Genomic DNA, 25,551 nt, shown 5'->3' on the forward strand with positions numbered 1-25,551 from the left:
TCTGTTTTTGAAGATATAAGACACTAGATGAAAGTCCAAAAGGTAAAACTGAAAATGCTTGTAAGACCTTATTCAATCACTGCTCCTCTCCAATCTTCATCTTCTTCTGGAAAATGAGAATATCATACCAGATAGCCTCTGATGGCCCTTCCAAGACAATGACTCTTTGTTCCCTGGTCTATACCAGATTTGCCATTCTATGTTGTAAGATTCCTTCTGTTTCTCAAAGATTATGTTACACTCCTCCTCAGCTTTAACATTCTCAGATTTATGTTCCATTCCAAGTGCCATATGCATCATTCAACTCTTCCTCTAACATTCTATGTCCTGATATTTCTTCCAGTATTAACATTATGTAATTTTGGTTTAAGATCAACAGTATTGTGGGAAACACCAGCTCTCTCTCATGCCAAGAAAGTATGATCTATCCACTCCCTACTCATAAAATCTTTGTCTCAAAACAAGCATTATCTTCTATGCAAAGTCCTTCCTACTCCCACAACTGCCAACACCCTCCCTCTCTAAAATGCCTTCTGTTGATTTTGTGTTTATAATTTATATATGAATTTATTTCTCACAAAAGAATGCAGATTCCTTGAGGGCAGAAACTTATTTCATTTTTTCTCTATGTATCTCTAGTACTTAACACAATGTTAGAGGATCACAGATTTAAAGCTAGAAGGGATCATGGAGGCCATCAAGTCCAATGCTTTCATTTTATGGATCAGGCAACTGAGGCTCAGTTATATTAGACAACTTGCTTGGAGTCACACAATAGCAATATGAACAATTCATCATAAGACATAATTTGAACCTATGGATTCAATGTCAAGTATTTTCCATTATAATATGTGCCCTGCCCTGTATCTATATAGTTGGCATTCAATAAATGTATTGTTATCTTAAGACCAAAATTTCATTCCACGTTCACTAAATGTTAAAAAAAAGGCTTTCTTTTGCCTTAAAACAAATAAGTTGTGGAACTACATTTTTGTGGATTTTGGTGTACAAGGTTGAATATTTGAATTGAACAGAAGAGTCACAAATTAAAATAAACTGAATATTTTCCCTACAACAGGAGAGAAAAATTCACACAAAAAATAGAAGCTAGCTGGGGTTGTGTAACCTGTAGATAGCACAGCCTCTAGAATTTTCTGTAGCAACTCCAGGGAAATCAAAGCATTTTAATTTGACTTAAGCCAGTGATGGGCAAACTTTTTAAAGAAGGGGTCAAAGGAAAGGAAATGCTCATCTGTCAGTCTGTTTCTAAGGCAACTCTTTCAAAGTTTCATTGTACTGTATCCTACTCATTGTATTAGTCAGATTAGGAATAATGTTGCACGGCTGGATAGAACATTTCAGGAGGCTGCCTCTGGCCTGGGGACTGTAATTTGCCCATCACTGACTTAGGTTAATGAGTATTTGTGGGCTTGATGTCAAGGTAATTCTTTATCCACAAATATTTTAAGAATTCACTCCCTCCCTCCCCATTTTCAAGATGTAAAATGAATAATAAGAAAAAAGAAGTTCGGTTGATGTGATGATGATTTATATGTTGCAAAATTTTTAATCTTTTAGGCAATTGAAGGAAAAGTTGTGGCTATGAAGGTACACGCAATAAGGTCTATATGAAAATAAGAAAATTAGATGGGCTTCAAATATGTCTAAATGCTGAAAATGTATGAGTTTCATAGGCAAAATAGATTTTTTTAATGAACAGAATTGTATTTATCAACAATTACAAAATAAGAAAAGTATGATCTTTCTCCTGAGGTTTTACCATGTAATAACAAATTGAAAGTGTGAATGAATACAAAATAGTACTATGCTATAGAAGAAAATTGGGAGTTCTGCAATTATATGCTAACAAAAGCAATATTTTTACTCCAAAACTGCATAAGCTTGGAATGCAGAATCATTTTTTTGTGCTGAAGTGCTCTGGGTATTTTATTTCTTGTAAACACCACTAATTGCTTTGTCTCAAAGGACCATTTCCCTGTTTGTTGTTCCTCTGACTGGTTGTCAGGCTGCAGGAAGATGGCTACATTCATTAATGACAACGTTATGAATCATTGTCAAGGAACACACTTTGCAACCCATTATTGCATGTTGGCTCTCCTCATAACCATCAATTACACCTCTATCAACCATGCTGGGTGTTAAAGGGTAAGTACTCAATTACCAAGAAGTAACAGCTACTGTTTTTGACTTCTAGGACGAAGAGGTAGGGATTTATGGATGTGTGTGTGTGTACACACCCATTTAAACATAGACATTTCTATATGGGTATATACATGTGTGTATCTGTAGGTATATGTGTATGTTTATCCATCATCAAAACAACACAACTACAAAATAAAATAAAACAAAATTAAACACAATTACACAGCATAGACTCATATTTTAAAGATCATGTTATGTTAATTAAAAAATAAGTCATATCAAAAGATAAAACCATGGCCTTAACAAAAATGAACTCACTCTCCAAGTACTCTATTAAATCAATGTATGACATATATATATGCAAACTTTTAATAAAAGTTATATATTAATGATCACTTTCATCAATGACATTTGGATATTAGTACAATATGAATATTTTCAATTGTCTCTTTCCATACAGTAAACCTAAAGTCACCAGAAAGCTCCACAAGGTTTTCATAGACTTGTAGGAACAAGAGCTAGAAGGGACCCCCCCCCTCATTTTATAGGAAAGGGAAAAGAACCAAATTTAATTGACTTGGCAATCAACATACTGGTTCATGGCATTTGCATCTTAAAGGAATCTCAGGGACTATCTAGTCCAACATCTTATTTTATAGATGTGGAAAATGAGAATCAGAGAGGCTAAGAAATACACTAAGATCACACAGTTATTAAAAAGCAGAGGCAGGATATGAACTCCTCTCCTCTGACTCCAAAATCAGTGTTCTTCCTGCAAAGAAAGCCGAAATAGAAATCAAGCAATTTCCTTTGGCCACATATGTGAATTAGTATATTAGTATGCCCTCAAATGCAAAGTAACTTTTGCCAACCTTGATTTTCCAAATAAAAATCATGTCTACTTAAGATTTGCAAATAGTGTTTGAAAATAAAGCTCTCCTAGAGGGGAAATTCCTCTTTAAAGGGGAAAACAACTTTGGAGAAGAGACAGTCTTAAAATATGTCGGACAATCCAAGTTATGCTTATATAATTTGAATCTTAGACTCATTCTTGGAACATTCAATAGGTATTTGTCCTCTGACCTTCGTAAACAGACTATTAGATCTTTCCTACAGTATTAAGAATATTATCATTTAAACTTTCATTTCCTCTAAACATTCAAGGTCACAAATCACTAGCTTGTCCTAGATTTGTCCCCATTTTTAAAGATCCATATTATGAGAAAAAAAGGGCTGACAAGGCTATTTTTCCTCACTATCCGTGCCTGACACATGTAAAATTTTTAGCACGTCAAATGGACAAAGAAAAGAGGCTTACAGCACAAGAATAACACAAATTCTTCATCTCCATCAAGCTCATTTGTGTCCCCTCTTCTTTTATGCATCCTGTATCAACCAAGTCTATCTTAATGGGAAAAGCTGCCACATCCAATTAATCCCATTTCACTGAAACACAAAAAGTACTCCCCCAACCCCCAACCATCTATGTATGGCTCCTTACCTTCGTGTTTATAGGTCATTTCTTGGCAACCAGAAAAATACAGACATACCAGGGCACATAGACAAAGGAAAAACGAGAAGTATAATACAAATAGGATATATTCCATAGTGCAAAGATGTTTGCGAAGCACTTGTTAATTTAACATCTGCTCTTCCCTAAAAGCCACCTCACTGGATTGAATCTCCTTTCAATTCTTTCATGGTCAATTTAGAAGAAACCAATTTAAAAACTTCAGTCCCTCTCCCAACTCCTTATCATGATTTCTTTATTATATGATGTGCATCCCTTGCAACATTGCTTCCTTAGTGGTCTGCCTTGAAGTTCTGGGAACCGATGCAAATGGCTGAAGGCACACTGGAATCAGAAAAGATGCTTGCTCATGGAATGTCTGGTATACAGGGAGTCCAGAATGGTATGTAATTAGCCAATTTGCATGGTCTTGCTGCTGGCAGGATTTGTCATAGAGAAGAATCCCCAGGCTCGTCCCTTGTGAAGGTTTTTCCTCTGCTAGGTGCTCTTTCACAGAGAGGTTTCTGAGCTCTTCCCCAGCCTTCATCTCACAAAGACTTCAGCAGGTCGTCAGCAATAATGCTCCATACTCTGAAACCTCCCAGGGGAGACTGCAGATGGGTGCCACAGGGAGTAGCTCTAGCAACGGTAACCTGCTTGGGGTGCTCTGTCTCCGTTAGGTAGAGAAGGAAACATGAGGGGCTTTGTTTGTTTGTACCAGAAGAGAAGAAAGCAAAAGAGTGTGTGTGGAGATTTTCAAAGATTTCAGAATATGCATTTCCATACAAACCTTTTTGAGTCTATGCAGCTGACCTAACTAAGATGGTTTGGGTCCATTTAATTTCAAGCAGGCTCTTAGGCAAATACATCTTAGAAGAGAAATTAAGTATTCTAAAAGTAACCCTAAAAGGCAGTGAGGAGTAATGAATAGGGAGCTGGGTTTGGAGTCACAATAACCTGGGTTCCAGTGCCATCTTTGACATACTCTGTATGTGTGACCCAGGGCAAGTCACAGTCTCTCAGGGACCCAGGCACCTCATTATGAGTTTTAGTGGAAGAACGCCTTGCATTTAAAGAGGGAGTGAGCTCTCCAAGGAATTTTTTACAACAATAAAATTCCAGATCCGGACCACACAAAGCAAAAGAAAACAAAACAAAAAAGACAAACAAAAACCCTTGTGAAGGGAGCCATAGCCAAATTCCATTAAGGAGAAGAGGAGAATTTGAGTTAGAAAGAAACGTAAGGGTCTTAGGAGCATGCTGGAAAGGATCTCAATGCCCATCCCAACAGGCAAAGAAGAGGACACTGAGGTCCAAAGGGGGAAATGACTTGTCTAAGGTCATACAACTAACAAATTGGAATGGTTTGGGATTTGAACCTAGATCTTTTGAGTCCAGAGCCATTCTCTGAAGAGTAGTCTTTAACATGGTTTTTAATTCTTCCAGTTATAGGAAATTAACTATTGCATGAGACAATCAATCTCACTTTCAGACAGTTCTAATTATTAGCAAGTTCTTCCCTAGATGGAGCTGTGTTTTTCTCTTAGGAAATTGTACCTACTGGTCCTAGGTTGCCATTGACTGTCTATGTGAAATTGGACAAATAACTTTGCCTCTCTAGACTTGAGCTTCCTCACCTGCAAAATAAAGGGTTAATTGGACTATCTCCCTCCAGAAGGAGAATTGATGAAATCTGGGTGAAGATTGAATTACCCTTTTTTAACTTTATTTTTCTTGTTTGTGTGTTTTGTTTTACAGCATGACTAATCAGGAAATACATGCTACATGTCTTCACATGCATAATCAATACCATGTTGCATGCTTTCTCAAGGGGTGGGAGAGAATATACAACGCAAAGTTTCTAAAAATGAATGCTAATCCAGATGTCATATAATTAATTTAGAATATAGCAAAATGATCAGACCTCTTGTTCAGGATGTTGTATTTCTATTAATGCAGCCTAAGCATCAACTTTTTTTGACTATTGTGGTATATGTGGTGTGTAGATTCCCCAGCCAGCTCATAAAAGTCTATTATGAATTAGAAATCAGAGAAACTCAAAATGGAACATAGACTTAGACATCATTCTAATTCGTACGTGGACAGGAATCTTCTCCAAACAACATAAGCATGAATTCATATGTCATTAACTCCTTAAATCTTTTTTACATTAACCAATTAAATTAAATTAAATTAAAATGAATTCTAACATTTTTAAAAATCACTTTTAAAATATTTGATGAAATATAACATGTATTAAAATAAATCAAAATATTAAATATGAATTATTAAACAATAACAATTTCTGTTAACAAGAGGACTGGACAGGTCGTCTTCTAAGGTTCCTCCTCTCAGCTCTAAATCCATGACCCAGGTGGAATATTACAATTACTCTATCTAATGAATATTAGAATTCAGAGAAATGAACAAGATTCCTATGACATACTATAAGAATGAACAGAATAAGCATATAAACATTGAGTACCACAACATAATCTGAGCCACCATGGAAGGGCAACAAAGCTGGTCAGACAATCATCAATGTCAGTGCCATACTGCACTGGAAAGGAAGGAGTACAGTGTTGCTTTCTAGTAACCATCAATAAACTATGGGGGTTGCTTTCTCCACAACCTCACTACCCCAATTATTTTTGGCTTACTTTGCATTTATTTTTCCCATGTCAGAATATAAGCACCTCCTGATCAGAAATTAGTTTGTTCTTTAAAAAAAACAAAAAACCTTGCCCTTTTGCCTTAGAATTGATTTTTTTAGTTTATCTTTTTTTTAAAATTTGAAACATTTTATTTAATTAAATGATTTAGAATATTTTCCCATGGTCACATGATTCGTGTTCTTTCCCTCTCCTCCTCCCACCCCCCTTCCCATAGCCAATGAGCAATTCCACTGGGTTTTACATGTGCCATTGATCAAGACCCATTTCCATATTATTAATATTTGCATTAGGGTGTTCATTTAGAGTCTACCATCCCCAATCATATCCCCATCTACCCATGTGTTCAAGCTAGAATTGATATTAAGTATAGATTCCAAAGTAGAAGAGAAGTATAAGGGCTAGGCAAATGGGGTTAAGTGTCTTGCCCAGGGTCACACAATTAGTTAAGTATCTCAGTCCAGGACCTCCCATCTGCAAACCTGGAGCTCTATTTACTGAGCTACCTAGCTGCCCAGATTAATTCATTTTCCCTTTTGTATTCAGAGGCTCAACTTAGTGCCTGGTCCTTAGCAACACTTAATAGAGTCTTGTTGATTTATGAACTGATTTGTAGCCCAGCCCTAGCATAGTATCTGACATACAGTGGATGCATAAGAAATGCTCTTTGAAGTGGTTCAAACGAAAATTCAGAGAGTATGTCTCCAAATATATGTATGTGTGCAATAATGTAAAAGCGGTTTTTTCAGTGTTTTTTTGGAGAAGTGTCTGCTACATCAAAGTGTTTGTTGTATCAGTATTAAAAGAATAAATGAATACATAAATGGATGTTTTGAAAACAATATGATGAGAATGGTGGTGTTTTCATCACTACTTTGCAGGGCTCTGAATATTTAACCAGAGGAAATATGTGTATCATGATTTAAAAAGTGAGTCAGGGAGCCACTAAATGGCTCTGTGGATAGAGAGCCAGGTCTAGAGATGGGAAGTCCTGGATTCAAATTTGACCTTAAACACTTCCTAGCACTATGATCTTGGGCAAGTCACAACCCTAATGGCATCCCTTCCAATTCATGTGCCTTCAAATCATACTTAATGTTGATTCTAAGGCAGAAGGTGAGGGTTAAAAAAAAGTTAGCAGCAGCAATAATAGTATCACTATCTTTCTTATATTCTAAATACTTTAAGTTTGATGGAGATAATTTTTGCAATCTTCAAGAAGCTTAACACAAAACTGGACAGAATGTATGTTCAATAAATATCTGCTGAATTAAAAGAGAAGCATGATTCAGAATTAGATTTCAGCTCAGATTCAACAAGGAAGATGGTTGGCTGCACTGCTGAGTTTCCCAGTTACAGTCTTATCCATAACCTTGGTCTTCTTCAGGGTGTCAGAGAGCAATTCTGAGCTGAAGAATAATATGTTTTGGGTTTTGGTTTGAGGTTTGAGGTGGGGTGGGGGCTTTTCTTAGGGCAAGTGTTGGGTTTTTGAGTTCAAGTGCCCAGATTCAAGCTGTCTGTCGGCACCCCTGCCCCCTCATTATCGGAGAGAGTGAAGGGAAGAAGTTCTTGCTTTGGGTGGCTGGACAGAGGGATGGGACTTACAAAAAATGTCCTTGAGCACTAAGAAGAGCAGGAAAGATGCAGCTCCCCAAGTGCTGGCTGGGCACATGTGTCAATACTTTACCAATGCTGTCTTAGGGAATGCTATAGGTTTAATATATAAATACACATTTATATATTACATTATATAGAAAATATAGCAGCTCTTTTTATAAGTAACAAAAAACTGGAAACTATGAATGCATCTATCTATTGGTAATGCCTAAAAAATTCATGCTATATGAATTCAATTGAATATTACTGCATCATGAGAAATGATGAAATAAAAGGTTTCAGAGAAAACAGAGAGCTAAATGAACTTATAAACAGTGAAATGAATAGAACAGGAGAAAACAATTTATATTATGATGACATTATAAAGCAAAACAGTTTTGAAAACCTTAAGAATTTGGATCAATAAAATTGTAAAACAGTTTCAGGGGGTCCTAGAAAAAACCTATTTATCTCTTGACAAAGAGGTAAAAGAAATATATTCAGAATCAAACATATGTTTTTAGATGTGGCTAATGTTGGAATTTGCTTGGCTTGATAATGTGTATTTGCTAAAATAATATTTTATTTTAAATTGGGGAGACAGGCAGGGTCCTAGGTTGGGGAGAAATTAAAAGTGGAAAAATAGTTCAACAAGAAAGGAAATTATAAAGACCTTTTAATGATCCCCAATACAAATATTTTTGCAAGATCAATAATTCCTGGTGATGCTAAGTGGTTGTCAATCAGAGGATAACACAATTTTTAAAAAAATGAAATTTCTGCATCACCCAAAGAGAATTAAGAGACACATGATGGTATAGTACCCTTCTCTGTTAAGTAGTAACTCCCCCATTAAAATGGGCAAAACTATGTCTTAGCATGTTACTACTAATGATGACATTAACAAAATGACTTTAAGGATATTTATGATCAGAAAAGAATGTGGGTTGATCAATGTAGAAATTTTGAAAGATAATAAATGTCCAATCCAAGGATTACAATGGTCACAAAGTATTCAGAGAACAACAAGCAGATCTCCAATAGAGCAGATAGATATATTCTGAGGAAGACGTATTTGTTTCATCCGTATTCATCAGTGACACATAGTAATCAAATTCATGTTCAACTAAAATGGATCAACTGACTCCAATAAGCAAAACACAGTCCTAGGCTCAGGACTACAGCAATCCTGCATTACAAAAGATAAAAAAGAAATGGAGCCCATGGACAAAAGGAGCTCATGGTTTCAGAGCAACGAAGATGAATTAATGACAAACCTCATCCATAATGGCCAGAGTCTGGCTAGAAAACTAGAAAGCTTACTAGTAGACTGAGAGAGAAGGGTTCGAGGGCAAGGCTGGGGATTTAAGTGGAATATAGAAGAGACAACTTGAAAATATGTCAGAGAGCCAATAAGAGATGACTACAATCAGCATTGTATAGCAATGAGGGTGGTCTGGTTAAGGTTAAATAAGATAAATTTGTATCTGACTCTAACTAAACAGCAGCCTTCAGCTGATTGTCTAATGCTTCATATGATAAGCAAAGAACAACGGTCATAAAAATATTTCTCATACAATTAGAAATACTGCCTTAAGGCAACTTTTTTTTCTTGCCTCTTTGATTTATCTTCATGAAATAGCTTTTTCCATTTTAACATTAATAATGGTATTTCAACATAATTGATTTCCTTTTTTATTTTATACATTTTAAAATGCCACACTATGAAGGGGTCCATAAGCTTCATCAGGCTGACAAAGGTGTCCAGGACAGAAACAATGTTGAGAATTCCTGCTCTAGAAGGATCTCTATTTGGGTGTTCCAAGAACATGAACCAAAAACTTCAATAAGCAACTTTGAAACATCCTATCCAGGAAAAGAGGATAAGGACACAGAGTATATTGTTTGTGTTTCTTTGGAACTCTACCCTAGCATTTTGTTAGCTTAGGAGCTTCAAAGTACTAACTTCAGACTATCAAGAAAGCCCTGTAAGATAAAGAGCCTGGCAGGCAGAATGCCTTGAATACCTCTGTCCCAAGGTGTTCTATCAGTGGAGGATCTGTTGCTAAGAGATAGCTTCAGGAAAATAGAAGGGAGGAATTTTCCAGAAGAATTCTATCTCAATCCAGTCTAAAAATATATATTTTTTTTATTTTCAAGGGAGAGTAAGACTCATTCTAGTCATCCTATTCCATAAAATAAAATCGAATGAATAAAATTGTAATTGCTTTCAAATATCAATAAATTAAGTTTTGAATTTGGACTCAGCTACCTAAGGCTTAAAGGCTTAACATTTAAATAAGATTTTTACCAGCAAATAATAACTGGGTCACATAATATGGCAAAATAATTCTTGCTTGTTTCCGACATCTTGGGAGCTCCAGAATCCTTTAACACAAATTCAGAGATTTTCTTATTTACAATTTTCAGATTACTTCATTTCTTTCTTAGTGTAAAGACACATTCATATTTTTTCTGTTATAAACCCGAAGGCAGCATACGAGTCCCAACATGAGACTAACATATTTAACTTTCTTAAAAAAAATAAAAGACCATGAGGATAACTATGTCTGTAATATTCCCTTAGTGCTGAAAGACAGTAAATTTCAATTCAAAAGCCACGAAGTAGACAAATTACAGTATTTAGTCTCTCATAAAAATCTACGAATCTGGACCTATAGTGGCACAGATATAGCTGAGTGAGGAGGGAGTGTGTATAGAATCACCAACTTCGATACCGCCATTCTCTGAAAACACCTTTTCCCACCCCAACTCTCAAAAGGAAGCAGTCTGATGGCGATTATGTGCCAGGTAGACAATAATCTGAGGACAGAGTGTGAGTCTTCTCTCACCATGTTTCTTTCCTGAACTTAACTCTAGCCAGAATGTTCTCTTCTCTGTCCCCTCCCCATACTATCACTGCTTCACCTCTCTATCCTCCTCCTTTCCCATCCCCTACCCCACCACCCCCAGTTTCAGAGCTGCTGCCCGGAACTTGGTTTTATGGTTCTCTGTGCAACCCCCCATTGTGGCTACCTTAGTGTAATGAACTTTTCTTTGCTCTGATCTTAGAGGAATATTTGGTCTACTCTTTTAGAGAACAGATTCAACCATACTCTAAGCCTTTCTCCTTGTTCTTTTCTGCCCTTCCCACTGACAGAAGTGTCTCTATATACTAATTTCCAATTGCTTTTTGTCTACTGCAATCTGGAGGTGGGACATGAGCACAGCTTCAGCCAGCAGCTAGTGGCTACCATTTTAGGAATGACTCATACTAGATGATAGTCAAGATATGATATATCTTACCTTTGGCAGCTTTGGTAGTCTTTTGTGTCTCTTCAAGCGCAATAAACGTTCTCTTTCCTAGAAGGAAATAAAGATGATGTCATTTTGAGTTTGCATTTAATAATAGAAAAATTAATGCAAAAGAAAAACATGTGATTGATCACATGGTTCAATGGGGATATGATTTTGGTTTTGGCATTAAAAGATCACTGCAAATAATAATAATATGGAAATGGATTTTGAACAATGATACATATATAACACAGTGGAATTGCTTGACAGCTCTGGGAGGAGAGAGAGAAGAGTGGTGGGAAAAATCACGACTCGTGTGACCATGGAAAAATATTCTTAATTAATTAATTAATTTTAAAAGAACCATAAATGAAATTACAAAGTATCAGACAAGACTACAAATAATTGATCAATAACAATGACAGTTTTTTTGTAAGGGAGATTTATACTGTGGTGGGTTGAGGTCATCATTGGGAAGTGATACTAATGTAAAAATAATCAAAAAATGCTTATTTTTTTAATTTTTATTTTAAACCCTTAACTTCTGTGTATTGGCTCCTAGGCAGAAGAGTGGTAAGGGTGGGCAATAGGGGTCAAGTGACTTGCCCAGGGTCACACAGCTGGGAAGTGTCTGAGTCAAAAAATGCTTATTAAAAATAATTAGTGTCAGTACAGAATGTTGGCTATCTATTCTCCCTCTGTCTCATTAAAATCATCAACCTACTTTCTTTTCTAGGACATAATGAATGCAAAATAAATGTTTGTTGATTGGCTAAAAAATCCAGAAAAATCAAGCTGATTTTACCTTGAGGTAACTCTGCCCATGAGGATTTCTAAATGTATCTCGTTTAATATCTTACCAAACAAACAGAAGTGATTTCCTTTTTCTCAGAATAGACAATAAAGTCATACTGAGACTTCACCACATAGGCTTGTCTAAATTTTGGGGAGCTAGTGGATTGCCTATCTTTTCCAAAAAACTCTTCAAAAATTCATTCCTGAAATAACCTCTCATCTAAATTTTGACCCCTAATAGTGAAACAATAATGTTCTAGTAAATAATAACTTGAGGGTAAACATAGATATGTCTTGAAAATGAATGTTCTTCTGTATGGTCTCAGATTTATTTTATGTGAAGCCAGAAATCTTTGCAGCAACAAAGCAAAATAAGACCTTCACACCAACACATGCCTGCTAAATAAATTTCTAGAACTGCCTGAAAAAAAATTAAGATTCAAAATGCTGGGTATCAAGTAGGAGTCTGAAATATCCAAAATTAAAAAGCAATATGAGGGTCTTAGGAGCATATATAACATATTTTAAAAGCTAAGTAAAATATAAATAATAATTTCTGACATTTCTATTTTAACCATAACAACTAGCACTTGGATAGTGCTTTAAGGTTTGATAAACACTTGATATGTATTACTTCTTTTTATGATCAGAACAAGCCTGCAATTTGGGCACTATTATTATCCCCGTTTTATGATTGAAAAAATGAGGTGGAAAGAAGTAATTTGCCTTGAATCACATATAGCATATGTCTGAGGAAGGATTGAATTTAGATCTCCCTAACTCTAAATTCAGCACACTATTAAGCAAATGACAAAGATGGCCAAAATCTTCATGTTTTCAAAGTCACAATGTTTCTATCACTTAGTCATAAAAATTATTCATTATGATACTGAATTTAGTGTTACTTTTATGAAAAAACAAAGAATGTGCACTCAAATGGTGTAATTTCCTAGTTCCTAAGAACAAGATGTAACACTGAGATTAGTTTCTTCTGTCACTTTCTACTAGCATAGCAATTCTCAAAGTGTGGTTCAGGTCATCCTCAAGAGCCTTTTAGGAAATCCAAAAGGTTAAAATTATTTTTAGAAAAATATTAGCACATTTCATTTCCTAATACAGTAAATATCAATGGATATAACCTACATAAACAAAAGATCTAAAACCAAAATATTAAGAATAGCCACATTCCATTCCCAATTCAAAAGCTTTTACAAAGAAAGAGCAATGTGGTTAGTACCATGGAGAGATCATCAATCACTAGCTGTTGTTCCATAACCTGCAGCCTCAAGAATTCAATTTCTTGTTCATCTCGGGTAAGACTAAGGTCAGTCAAGGAAGTGTGACGTTTCAAAGAAGCCTGGGCAGACAACTTTTCTTTCTGCAAAAAAAATAGAGAAACTAGAAATTGAACAAGATTTAATTTTTAGACACAATGGTGCCACCTTTCATTACACAGACTCTGTAGTCACTACTGCAAGTGTTCTTAATTGTTGAGGTTCAGTAAGTTATTATTTGTGTCATAAAAATATATTTTGCATTTGTGGGTTATGGCTTCCTGGAAGCAACATCACCTAAAGTAACCTGCTAGATTAAAGGTAGATGAAGAATGCATAATGATAGCTGACATTTTGTATATTATAGCATGTCAATACATTAAGGATCTGTATTCTATTCAAGTACAAACTCTTTTCACTCAGGACGAAAATAACATGCCTATAAATTACACTCTCCAGAGAACTAGCAGAAGCTCAGAGAAGCATAGAAACTTTACCATGGTTAGACAAATAAAAAAGTAACTATTGAAAATATTAATAATACTTTTGCAAATAGTAATAATATAGAAATAGGTTTTGATCAATGATACATGTAAAATCCAGTGCAACTGCTTGTTGGCTATAGGAGACGGGAGGAAAAGAACATGAATCATGTAACCACAGAAAAATATTCTAAGTTAATTAACTAAATAAATGGATTTTTTAAAGGTAAGGACAATATTTGAACTGAGGACATGACTCCATGTCTATCACTCTATCCATTTTTTTCCTTATATTCTATGCATGGCATCCCGTAGTTTATAAAATTCTATCATAACAACAATCCCTTGAAGCAGGTAGTGTTAAATATTATTTTCTCCATTTTAAATTAAGCAACATGTACATTCCCACAGCTAATGACTATTGGCCACAGAGCTTGAAGCCATGTTCTCCTAATTCAAATTGCTAAATTCTTTCTATCAAATTAGATTACCTCTCTGTAATAATAGCAAATTTACTGACTTTAATATTTGTATAGTCTCTTAATGGGAAACAGTGTTTTGTAAGAAAACACATTTATTTTTATTACATATTTATATATTATGTGCTCTTATTCATGACATATCTTATATGTTCTCAGAACTTGTTTCACCTTCTATATGAGTTCAATTCAGAAAATGACAAAAAGGAAGTAAAATATATGCTTTATACTCAGATGATCTTAAAACTGTGTAGGGATAAAAGTCTTACATGTATGAAAGGATTCGAGAACAATACAGTCATATATAACCAATGGCCAAATTGTACGGAAAAGGGAGTTTATATCCACCACCAGACTTTAGAGAAGGAAGAAGTTCTCATAAGTGAAAAATATTCATGATAGTTTTCAAGAACAAAGAGGAAAGTAGTTTAGGCCCTGAAAGATTCAATATGGGAAGAGAAAGGAACAAAATAATTCCTATGTAGAACACTTAGCACTCTCAACCTGGAAGGTACATAATAAATATTTGTTGAAATGAAACATGTTTTAAAATGTTACCATCTCTACATTTTCCCTTGTGAGATTTTTTATTTTTTCTTCCATCCTTTGTATACTTTGCAACAAGTCATCATTTTTCTTCATCATTCTCTTGTTTTTTTCGACAAGAGGCTTCAGCTGAACTTCTGTTTCACGAGAGCGTTTCAACTAGGGTTTTAAAAATATTGAGAGAAATGACCAAATCAATAAGTGCTAATGATATACACTAAGAAGATTTTTTTAATTTAAAGGAAAATCATACTATTTGATACCTACAAGGAACCTTGAGGAATCTCTTTTTCTACACACTCATTTTATGGGGAATGAAATTGAGGCCAAGAGACAATGAATTACTTAACCCATGACCATGTACAAATCACCCAGACAGTAGCTGAACCAGTGACTTAGGTTCTATTAGCACCATATTGTTAACATTTGAGTTTTGAGTTAACCAGGCAAGAACAACAAATCAAAATTGTTATATGTGGAAAAACAAAGACTGTGAGATTTTGCCACATTCACTTCGTGAATCCTTTATTACAGGGTTTTTTTCCTGATTCCACCAGTGAAGAAAACCTGAAAAATGTTTTTTCCTAAAAGCCCAGGAGTCAATACTTCTGATTACTTTCATTAATTGGCATGTAGTGGGGTAGGGTATCTCTGGCTCCAATATCTAAACCTGTAATTTCCTTAGTACTGGAGATTCTCAGTGCAGAAACTCCCTCCCCCTCTGCAAGAAAAGTAACTCATCTCAAAGTTCTGACCCTTAAAAAAGTTTTATGGGGACATTTAAGGTTAAATGATCAGTTCAAATATCTATTATGCATCACAGATAGGACTTGAACTTAGGTCTCCATGATTCTAAAAGCTAGCCCTTTTATCCACATTATAGCACCCACCTCTATCTGATTATTTAGAAGACATAAATTAGAAAGCAAGTGAAGATGATGAAATGAAATCCACTTTCTATTTTTCACTTGTTATTGAAGAGTATCTATGATCCATTATTATCTATATCTATAGAAACCAATATCTACAGAAACCAATGCAATAATGGTTTGTTATCATCTGTAGAAACCATAAATTATAGTAATATTTCTACTTTCCTATGCCAGCCCATCAATCTCTCATACCCCCATGTTCCTTTTTACCTGCCTCACTCCTAACTTCCTTGACCTAAAGGGGTAGAGATATTTCACCTCCAACTTTGATGGAAACCTGAGGCTATGAACTTGGCTTGAAACAGTTTCCCAGTCTTCTTTTTAGATCAAAGATGCTTAAATCTCAATCTAGAAATAGACTCAGATACTCAGATGTGATCTAGTCAAGAAGAAAGGAAATCATACCTTTACCATTACATTTTGACCTCTATGATCATCTACTATACCCTTTCTTTCCCTCAAAACCTCTCACTTCTGTTTAAAGCAGTCTTTCCCTAAAAAGAGTGTTTTGGTTTCTAGATATTTATTTCCCAATTACAAATTATTAATAATAGTTATTCACAAAAATTTTCTGATGTTTCAAGATCAATCATCATTGCTACAACAAGAGAGTTGTTCATCATACGATATTGCTGCTATGATGTACAATGTTCTACAAATTCCATTTATTTTACACTGCATCACTTCATGTAGGTCTTTCCAGCTCTTTCTGAAATCATTCTTTTCATCATTTCTTACAGTAAAATAGAATTCTATCACATCATATTCCACAATTTGTTCAACCATTCCCCAATTAATGAAGATCCCCTCAATTTCCAGTTCTTTGCTTCCACAAAAAGAGATTTCATAAATATTTTTGCACAAGTAGATCCTTTCTACCCCTTTCAAAAAATCTCTTAGGAAAGCAGTAGTGGTACTGGATCAAAGAATAGCACAATTTTATAATCCTTTGGGCATAGTTCCAAATTGCCCTCTGGAATGGTTGGATCAGTTCACAACTCCACCAACAGTACTTTAGTGTCCCAATTTTGCACATCTTCTCAAATATATATCTCTTTCCTTAACCATCATATTGGCAAATCTGATAGGTGTGAGGTGTTACCTCAACACTGTTTTGATTTATTTTTTGTTTATCCTGGGACTCCATTCTAGGAGCATAGGGCCACAACCAGTAGGCAATGGGTCACTCAGGGTCACCCAGCTGGGAAGTGTCTGAGCCCGGATTTGAACCTAGGACCTTTCGTCTCTAGGCCTGGCTCTCAATCCACTGAGCTAGCCCAGCTGCCCCTACTTTAGGTTGCAGTTTCTTTAGCAGATGTAGTTTTTACAGGGTGGGGTTGCTAGCCCCACGCCCAACCCTCCTCCTTTTTCATCCGGGATAGGGACCGTCCTTAGCCCAGGAGTAGTAAGGGTGGGCAATAGGGGTCAAGTGACTTGCCCAAGGTCACACAGCTGGAAGTGTCCGAGGCCGGACTTGAACCTAGGACCTCCAGTCTCTAGGCCTGGCTCTCAATCCACTGAGCCACCCAGCTGCCCCTGTTTTGATTTACATTTCTCTAATCTAGAGGGATTTTGAACTTTTTCATGTAATTATTGATAGCTTTAATTTCTTCATCTGAAAACTGCTTGTTCATGTCCTTCGATCATTTCTTAATTTGAGAATGACTTATATTTTTATAAATTTGATTTGGTTTTCTATATATTTGAGAAATGAGACCTTTATCAGGGAAATTTGCTATAAGGTTTTCCTCAGTTCCATATTTCCTTACTATTCTGTTACTTTTTGTTTGTACAAAGCCTTTTTAACTTATAGAGTCAAAATTATTCATTTTATATCTTGTAAAGGTTCTTTATCTTCTGTCTAGTGATAAATCTGACTGGTAAACTATTCTGTATTCCCCTAATTTACCTTATTGAAAAGGTTTTTAAGTTATCCCATTGCAGCTGACATTTGTAAATGGTTTTAGACAGATAATAATAACTTTAAGGAATGTCCATTTATTCCTATACATTCTACTGTTTTTAATAGGAATCGGTGTTATATTTTGTCAAAGGCTTTTTCTGCATCTATTGAGGTAATTTTATGATTTTGTTATTTTATTACTGATATAGTCAATTATTGCTGATAGTTTTCCTAATATTAAACCATCTTTTATTCCTGGTATAAATCTCACATGGTATAGCAAATGATCTTTATAATATATTTGTGTAGTCTCTTTGTCTCTTTGCTTGTATGTTAATTAAGATTTTTGTATCAATATTCATTAAGGAAATTGGCCTGTAATTTTCTTTCTGTTTTTGCTCTTCCTGGCTTAAGTATCAGTACCATATTTATGTCATGAAAATAATTTTGTAAACTCCATTTTTGCCAATTTTCCAAATAATTTACATAGTATTGGGATTAACTGTTCTTTAAACATGTGATAGAATTCACTTATGAATCCATATTTCCCTGGGGATTTTTTCTTTGGGAGTTCTTTACTAGCTTGTCCATTTTTTTCCTTGAGATGAGATTATTTAAATATTCTATTTCCTCTTTTGTTAATCTGAGCAATTTATAATTTTGTAAATATTTATCCATTTCACCTTTAAAAGTCTTTTACAGGACTTCCGGGTTAAGATGTCCCGAAAGTAGAGGCAGGGCTCTTCGTCTCCTCTCCACGGACCGAAATAAAGTGCCTCAAAAGGACAAAACCAAAGTCAGATGAGCAAAGGAGCTCCACTATAGGGCACAGCATGGAAGGTAGGCAAAGTTTGGGCATTTCCATGCTAAAAGGGAGCGGAATTACTCCCACCACCAAGGGGCAAACTCATCACCCCTCCCCTATTCCACCTATACTGCCAATATCAGAGCAAGCACAGGACAAGCTCTAGGTTGGTGTGGGGGAAGGAGAGGGGTGGGGTGGGGGGCTGGCTGAGATCACTACAGACTTACTCCTAAGAGCTGTGAGAGTTGGGACCCCAGGAGGCTAAGGAAAACTGGAGAAAGGGCATGGATATTCTGAGAAAGGCTTATACAGCAGACTTCATGTAGATTTGAAAAATAGCCTAAGGACAAAAACCTCTCCAGAGCTATATATAGATACTTCCTAACTTCCACACTTATGCCTCTGCAGGGAAATCTTTAAGTTCTCAGGGGCTGGCTGAGGCCACCACAGAATTGTCCCTAAGAGCAGTAAGACATGAGTCCCCAGGAAGCTGAAGAAAGGGGAGCTTGGGTAAAGAGATGACATAGGGCTGCTCACAGAAAATGCTGCTGCAGAGACTCAAAAATATAGCCTCAGGGGAAAACCCTCTCTGAAGCTCAATTCAAAGATCCTTCCTCACTCAGACTCCTGAGTGGGAAGGAACAAAGCAATGGTCACCAACTCCCAAGAAATACAATCTACAACCATTGAAAAACAAGAAGAAAACCTTAACCCTTGATAATTTTTATGCTGAAAAAATCCAGAGTAAAGAGGAGACAGCAGAAGATGACAAGTACATAAAGACATATAAACCTCCCCCCCCAAAATGGAAATTGGTCACAAGCTCTTAAAAAGCAAATATCTGAGATTATGGGAGAGACAGAAGAGATCTGGCAAGAAAAGTGGGAAATAGTTCAAAAAGAAAATAACAGTTTAAAAGACAGAATCTCCCACTTGGAAAAAGAAGCCCAGAAATCAAATGAAATGATAAGTGAATTGAAGACCAGAAATAAATTGCTAGAAGCCATGAAAAGCAGGATAGATCAAACCAAAAAGGGAAATCAAAAGATCATAGCTGAAAACCCAGTTATTAAAAACTAGAATTGGACTAGTAGAAGCCCATGATCTCACAAGACTGCAAGAATTAATAAAGCAAAGTCAAAAGAATGACAGATTAGAAGGAAACATGAAATATCTCATCAAAAGGATGATTGACTTGGAAAACAGGTTTAGGAGAGACAATTTGAGAATCACAAGCCTATATGAAAACCTGGAAATAAACAGAAATCTTGACATCATACTAAAAGAAATTATCCAAACTGCCCTGATGTTCTTCAACAAGAGGACAAAATAGACAATGAAAGAGTCAATAGATCGCCCTTTACATTAAATCATCAAAAGACAACCCCCAGGATTGCCAAATTCAAGAGCTTCTAAACTAAGGAGAAAATATTACAAGAAGCCAGAAAGAGACAATTCAGATATCAAGGAGCACCAATCAAGATTTCACAGGACTTGACAGCCTCCACACTAAAGGACCATAAGGCTTGGAATATGAAATTCAGAAAAGCAAGAGAATTGGGTCTACAACCAAAGATAATCTCCTCATCAAAATTGACTATATACTTCCAGAGGAAAGTATGGGCATTCAACAAAATAGAAAATTTCCAAATACTTCTAAAGAAAAGACCAGAACTAAATGGAAAATTTGACATCCAAATACAAAAACCAAGAGAAATATGAAAAAGTAAATAAAAGAGAGAGGGAGAAAAGGTTTTTCTTATTTTTTTTTCTTTAAGGGCTTTAATTAGGTCAAATTGTTTATATTCCTATGTGGGAAAATGTTATTTGTAACTCTCAAAAATTATATTCACTATTATAATAGTTAGAAGAATAATTCATAAGTAGAGATTGGGGTACTAAGTGGTTTGAGAGGATATGCAAAAAAAGAAAAGGGAGGGAATAGAAGATGGCACCAAGAGAAACTTGAAAGTATAAAAAACTAGGATAATCTATATCACACAAAGAGGCACATGGGAGGGGGATGAGAAGAATACTATTATGAGAAGGAAAGGAAGAAAGTGCTAATAGGTAATACTCAAACCTTACTCTCAGTGAAATCAATTCTGAGAGGGAAGAGCATCTAGATCCATTGGGGTATCGAATGATATCTTACCCTATAGAGAAGTTGAGAGGGGGAAACTAAAGGGGAGAAAGGGGTGGGGAGTAAAAAAAGGGAGGGAAAGACAGGAGGGAGGGAATTTAATAGTCTCTAAAAATAAGAGGGAAATAAAAAGGGAAGGGACCAGTAGGGAAGTAAAATAAGGGTGGGGGATTAGGGGTACTGATTAAGAGCAAATTGCTGGTGTGAAAGGAAATAGCAAATGAAGAAAGGGCACAAATAAGAGATAAATCAAAATTTTTGGGAACTGACAAGTGGTAATCATAACTCTGAATGTGAATGGGATGAACTCACCCATAAAATGGAAGCAAATAGCAGAGTGGATTAGAAACCAAAATCCTACCATTTGTTATCTACAAGAAACACACATGAGGCAGTTAGACACAGACAGGGTAAAGGTAAAAGGCTGGAGAAAAATCTATTGTACACCAACAGAGAAAAAGAAGGCAGGAGTCTCAGTCATGATATCTGACAAAGCCAAAGTAATAATAGGTCTGATTAAAAGAGATAGGGAAGGTAATCACATCCTGATAAAAGGTAGTACAGACAATGAGGAAATATCAGCACTTAACATGCATGCAAAAAAATGGTATAGTATCCAAATAAAACTAGTGGAGCTTAAGGAGAAAATAATAAAACAATACTAGTGGAGGACCTGAACCTTCCTCTATTAGATCTAAATAAATCAAAACAAAAAAATAAATAAGAAAGAGGGGTAAGAGAGGTGAATGAAATCTTAGAAAAATTAGAGTTAATAGATATGTGAAGAAAAATAAATAGGAAAAAAAAGAAATACACCTTTTCAGCAGCACATGGTACATTCACAAATGTTAACCATGTACTAGGGCATAAAAACATGGCCAACAAGTGCAAAAGAGCAGAAATAATAAATGAAACCATTTTAGATCATAATGCAATGAAAATAATAATTAGTAAGGGTATATGGATAGGCAAATTAAAAATTAATTGGAAATTAAATAATATGATTCTCCAAAATCAGTTAGTTTAAAGAACAAATAGAAAAAATTAATAATTTCATTGAAGAGAAGGAGAATGATAAGATATCCTATCAAAATCAATGGGATGCAGCAAAAGCAGTACTTGTGGAGAAATTTATATCCTTGAGTGCATATATTAACAAATTAGGGAGGGCAGAGGTCAATGAATTGGGCATGCACAATAAAAAAAATACTAGAAAGTGAACAAATTAAAAATCCCCAGATAAAAACTAAATTAGAACTCCTAAAAATTAAGGGAGAAATTAGTAAAATTGAAAGTAAAAGCTGAATTAATAAATAATACTAGAAGCTGGTTCTTTGAAAAATCAAATAAAATAAAGTACTGGACAATCTAATTTTAAAAAGGAAAGAAAAAAATTAACAATATTAAAGATGAAAAGGGAGACCTCACTTTAATGAAGAGGAAATTAAGGAAATCATTAAAAACTGTATTGCGCAATTATAAAGGGAAAAATACAGCAATGTAGATGATATGGATAAATATTTACAAAAATATAAATTGCCTAGATTAACAGAAGAAGAAATAGAATACTTAAATAATCCCATATCAGAAAAAGAAATTGAACAAGCCATCAAAGATCTCCCTAAGAAAAAATCCCCAGGACCAGATGGATTCACAAGTGAATTCTATCAAACATTAAAAGAACAACTAATCCCAATACTACACAAATAACTTGAAAAAATAAGAAAAAGAGTTCTATCAAATTTCTTTTATGACATAAATATGGTACTGATTCCAAAGCCAGACAAATCAAAAACAGAGAAAGAAAACTACAGACCAATCTCCTTAATGAACATAGATGCAAAAATCTTAAATAGAATACTAGCAAAAACACTCCAGCAAGTGATCACAAGGGTTATTCATTATAATCGGGTAGAATTTATATCAGGAATGCAACTATGGTTGAATATTAGGAAAACCATCCATATAATTGACCATATAAACAAACAAACCAACAAAAACCACATGATTATTTCAATAGATTCAGAGAAAAAGCCTTTAACAAAATACAACACTAGGAATAGAAGAACCTTTCCTAAAAATAATAAAACCATCAGCAAGCGCCATCTGTAATGAGGATAAATTAGAAGTCTTTCCAATAAGATCAGGAGTGAAAAAAGGATGCCCATTATCACCTCTATTATTTAACATGGTACTAGAAACACTATCAGTAGGAATTAGAGAAGAAAAAGAAATTTAAGATATTAAAACAGGCAATGAGGAGACAAAGCTATCACTCTTCACAAATAATATGATTGTCTACTTAAAGAATCCTAGAGAATCAACTAAGAAACCAGCAGAAATAATCAACAACTCTAGCAAAGTTGCAGGATATAAAATAAACGCACATAAATCATCAGCATTTCTTATATATTTCCAACACATCCTGCCAGCAAGAGTTAGAAAGAGAAATTCTACTTAAAATCACCCTACACCAGTGATGGGCAAACTATGGCCCAAGGGCGAGATGCGGCCCCCTGAAATGTTCTATCCAGCAGTGCAACGATGAGTAGTATACAATACAATGAACTTTGAAAGAATTGCCTTAGAAACAGACTAACAGATGAGCATTTCCTTTCCTTTGGCCCCCTTTTTAAAAAGTTTGCCCATCACTGCCCTAGACAATATAAAATACTTAGGGGTCTATCTGCCAAGACAAATACAGGAATTATATGAACACAACTATAAAACACTCTTCACACAATTAAAACTAGATCTAAACAACTGGGAAAGCATTAATTGCTCATGGGTAGGATGAGCTAACATTGTAAATATGACAATCTTACCCAAATTAATTTACTTATTCAGTGCCATACCTATCGAACTACCAAGAAACGTTTTTACTGAATTAGAAAAACACTATAACAAAGTTCATTTGAAAGAACTGAAGATCAAGAATATCAAGGGAAATAATGAAAAAAATGTGAAGGTGGCAGGATTAGCAGTACCAGATCTTAAATGGTACTATAAAGCAATGGTCATCAAAACAATATGATACTGGCTAAGTGGCAGAACAGAGGATCAGAGGAATAGACTTGTGGTAAGTGACCTCAGCAAGACAGTGTATGATAAACCCAAAGAGCCCAGCTTTTGGGACAAAAATTCACTATTTGAAAATTTAAAAAGAGAGATTTGGTTTAGATATCACACCCTACATCAAAATCAACTCAGAATGGGGTGAATGACTTGAATATAAGGAAGGAAACTATAAGTAAATTAGGTGAACACAAAATAGCATACCTGTCAGATATTTGGGAAAGGAAAGATTTCAAGACCAAGCAAGAGTTAGAAAAAATTACAAAATGTAAAATAAATAATTTTGATTACATTGAATTAAAAAGGTTTTGTACAAAACAAATGCAATGCAACCAAAACTATAAAGGAAGCAACAAATTGGGAAAAAATCTTTATAACAAAAGCCTCTGACAATGGTGTAATTTCTCAAATGTACAAGGAGCTAAATCAGTTATAAAAAAAATCAAGCCATTCCCCCATTGATAAATGGGCAAGGGACATGAATAGGCAATTTTCAGATAAAGAATTAAAAACTATCAATAAGCACATGAAAAAGTGTTCTAAGTCTCTTATAATTAGAGAAATACAAATCAAAACAACTCTGAGATATGACTTCACACCTAGCAGATTGACTGAAATGACAGCAGAGGAGAGTAATAAATTTTGGAGGGGATGTGGAAAAATAGGGACATTAATGCATTGCTGGTGGAGTTGTGAATTGATCCAGCCATTCTGGAGGGCAATTTGGAACTATGCCCAAAAGGCTTTAAAAGACTGCCTTTCATCCAGCAATACCACTGCTGGGTTTATACTCCAAAGAGATAATAAAGGAAAAGACTTGTACAAAAATATTTATAGCTGCACTCTTTGAGGTGGCAAAAAATTGGAAAATGGAGGATGCCCTTTGATTGGCAAATGGCTAAACAAATTGTGGTATGCTGGTAATTGAATACTATCATGCTAAAAGGAATAATGAACTGGAATAATTCCATGTGAACTGGGATGACCTCCAGGAATTGATGCAGAGTGAAAGGCGTAGAACCAGGAGAACATTGTACACAGAGACAGATACACTATGGCAAATCAAACATAATGGACTTCTCTACTAGCAGCAATGCAATGACTCAGGACATTTCTGGGTGTCTTATGAAAAAGAACACTATCCAAATCCAGAGAAAGAATGTGGGAGCAGAAACACAGAAGAAAAACAGCTGCTTGATCACATGGGTTGATGGGGATATGATTGGGGATGTAGACTCTAAACAATAATCCTAGTTTAAATATCAATAATTTGGAAATAGCTCTTGATCAATGCCATATGTAAAACCCAGTGGAATTGCACATTGTCTATGGGGAGGGGTAGGAGGAGGGGAGGGAAAGAATATGAATCATGTAACAATGGAAAAATTTTCTTAACCAATTTTAAAAATTTGAAAATTTAAAAAATAATAAAATAAAGGTTTTTTTTTGTTTTTTTTAAAAAGAGCCTCAGGAAGCTGCTGACGGAAGAAATGTTCAGAGCATAAGATTTATAAAGCAAGTGTCAGGAGAAGGAGGAAGCAAAGTCTGTTCCCAGTTCTATAACTTAATACAAACTTGGGTAATTCTAAGTTTCAGTTTCTACATCAATGAAAAAGAAAGAGTTTTATACATGCTGTCTTTACATGTCATTATAATATAATCTATTTCATGGTAAAGACTGTCATTCTTTGCCCTGATATTTGAATTCTCAGTACTTGGCTCAGTTTCTGGCCTCTAGCAAATACATAATAAATGTTTTATCTATCTTCTTCATATACAACCATGAAGAAACAAATTTTTCAGACAATTCTGAATCTATAGAAAGTGGATGTTTTTAATTGATTTTCACAAAAATTAATTCTATTATTAAGATGTGTAT

At 35.1% G+C, this 25,551-nt stretch overlaps 1 protein-coding gene across 2 annotated transcripts in view; it reads right to left on the minus strand.

Annotated features, from left to right (window-relative positions):
• The window catches only part of JAKMIP1 (janus kinase and microtubule interacting protein 1), a 67,272-nt gene that overhangs the window by 12,672 nt on the left and 29,049 nt on the right, over positions 1-25,551 (minus strand). For both annotated transcript variants that reach the window (XM_044680164.1, XM_044680163.1), the window contains 3 exons: positions 14,827-14,973; positions 13,271-13,411; positions 11,248-11,304 (listed from right to left, as the gene is read on the minus strand). In XM_044680164.1, the coding sequence (XP_044536099.1) occupies positions 11,248-11,304; positions 13,271-13,411; positions 14,827-14,973 (345 nt within the window). The remainder of the gene's footprint in view (positions 1-11,247; positions 11,305-13,270; positions 13,412-14,826; positions 14,974-25,551) is intronic.

This window comes from Gracilinanus agilis, chromosome 6 (assembly GCF_016433145.1).
Source record: "Gracilinanus agilis isolate LMUSP501 chromosome 6, AgileGrace, whole genome shotgun sequence".
Lineage (NCBI taxonomy): Eukaryota > Metazoa > Chordata > Mammalia > Didelphimorphia > Didelphidae > Gracilinanus > Gracilinanus agilis.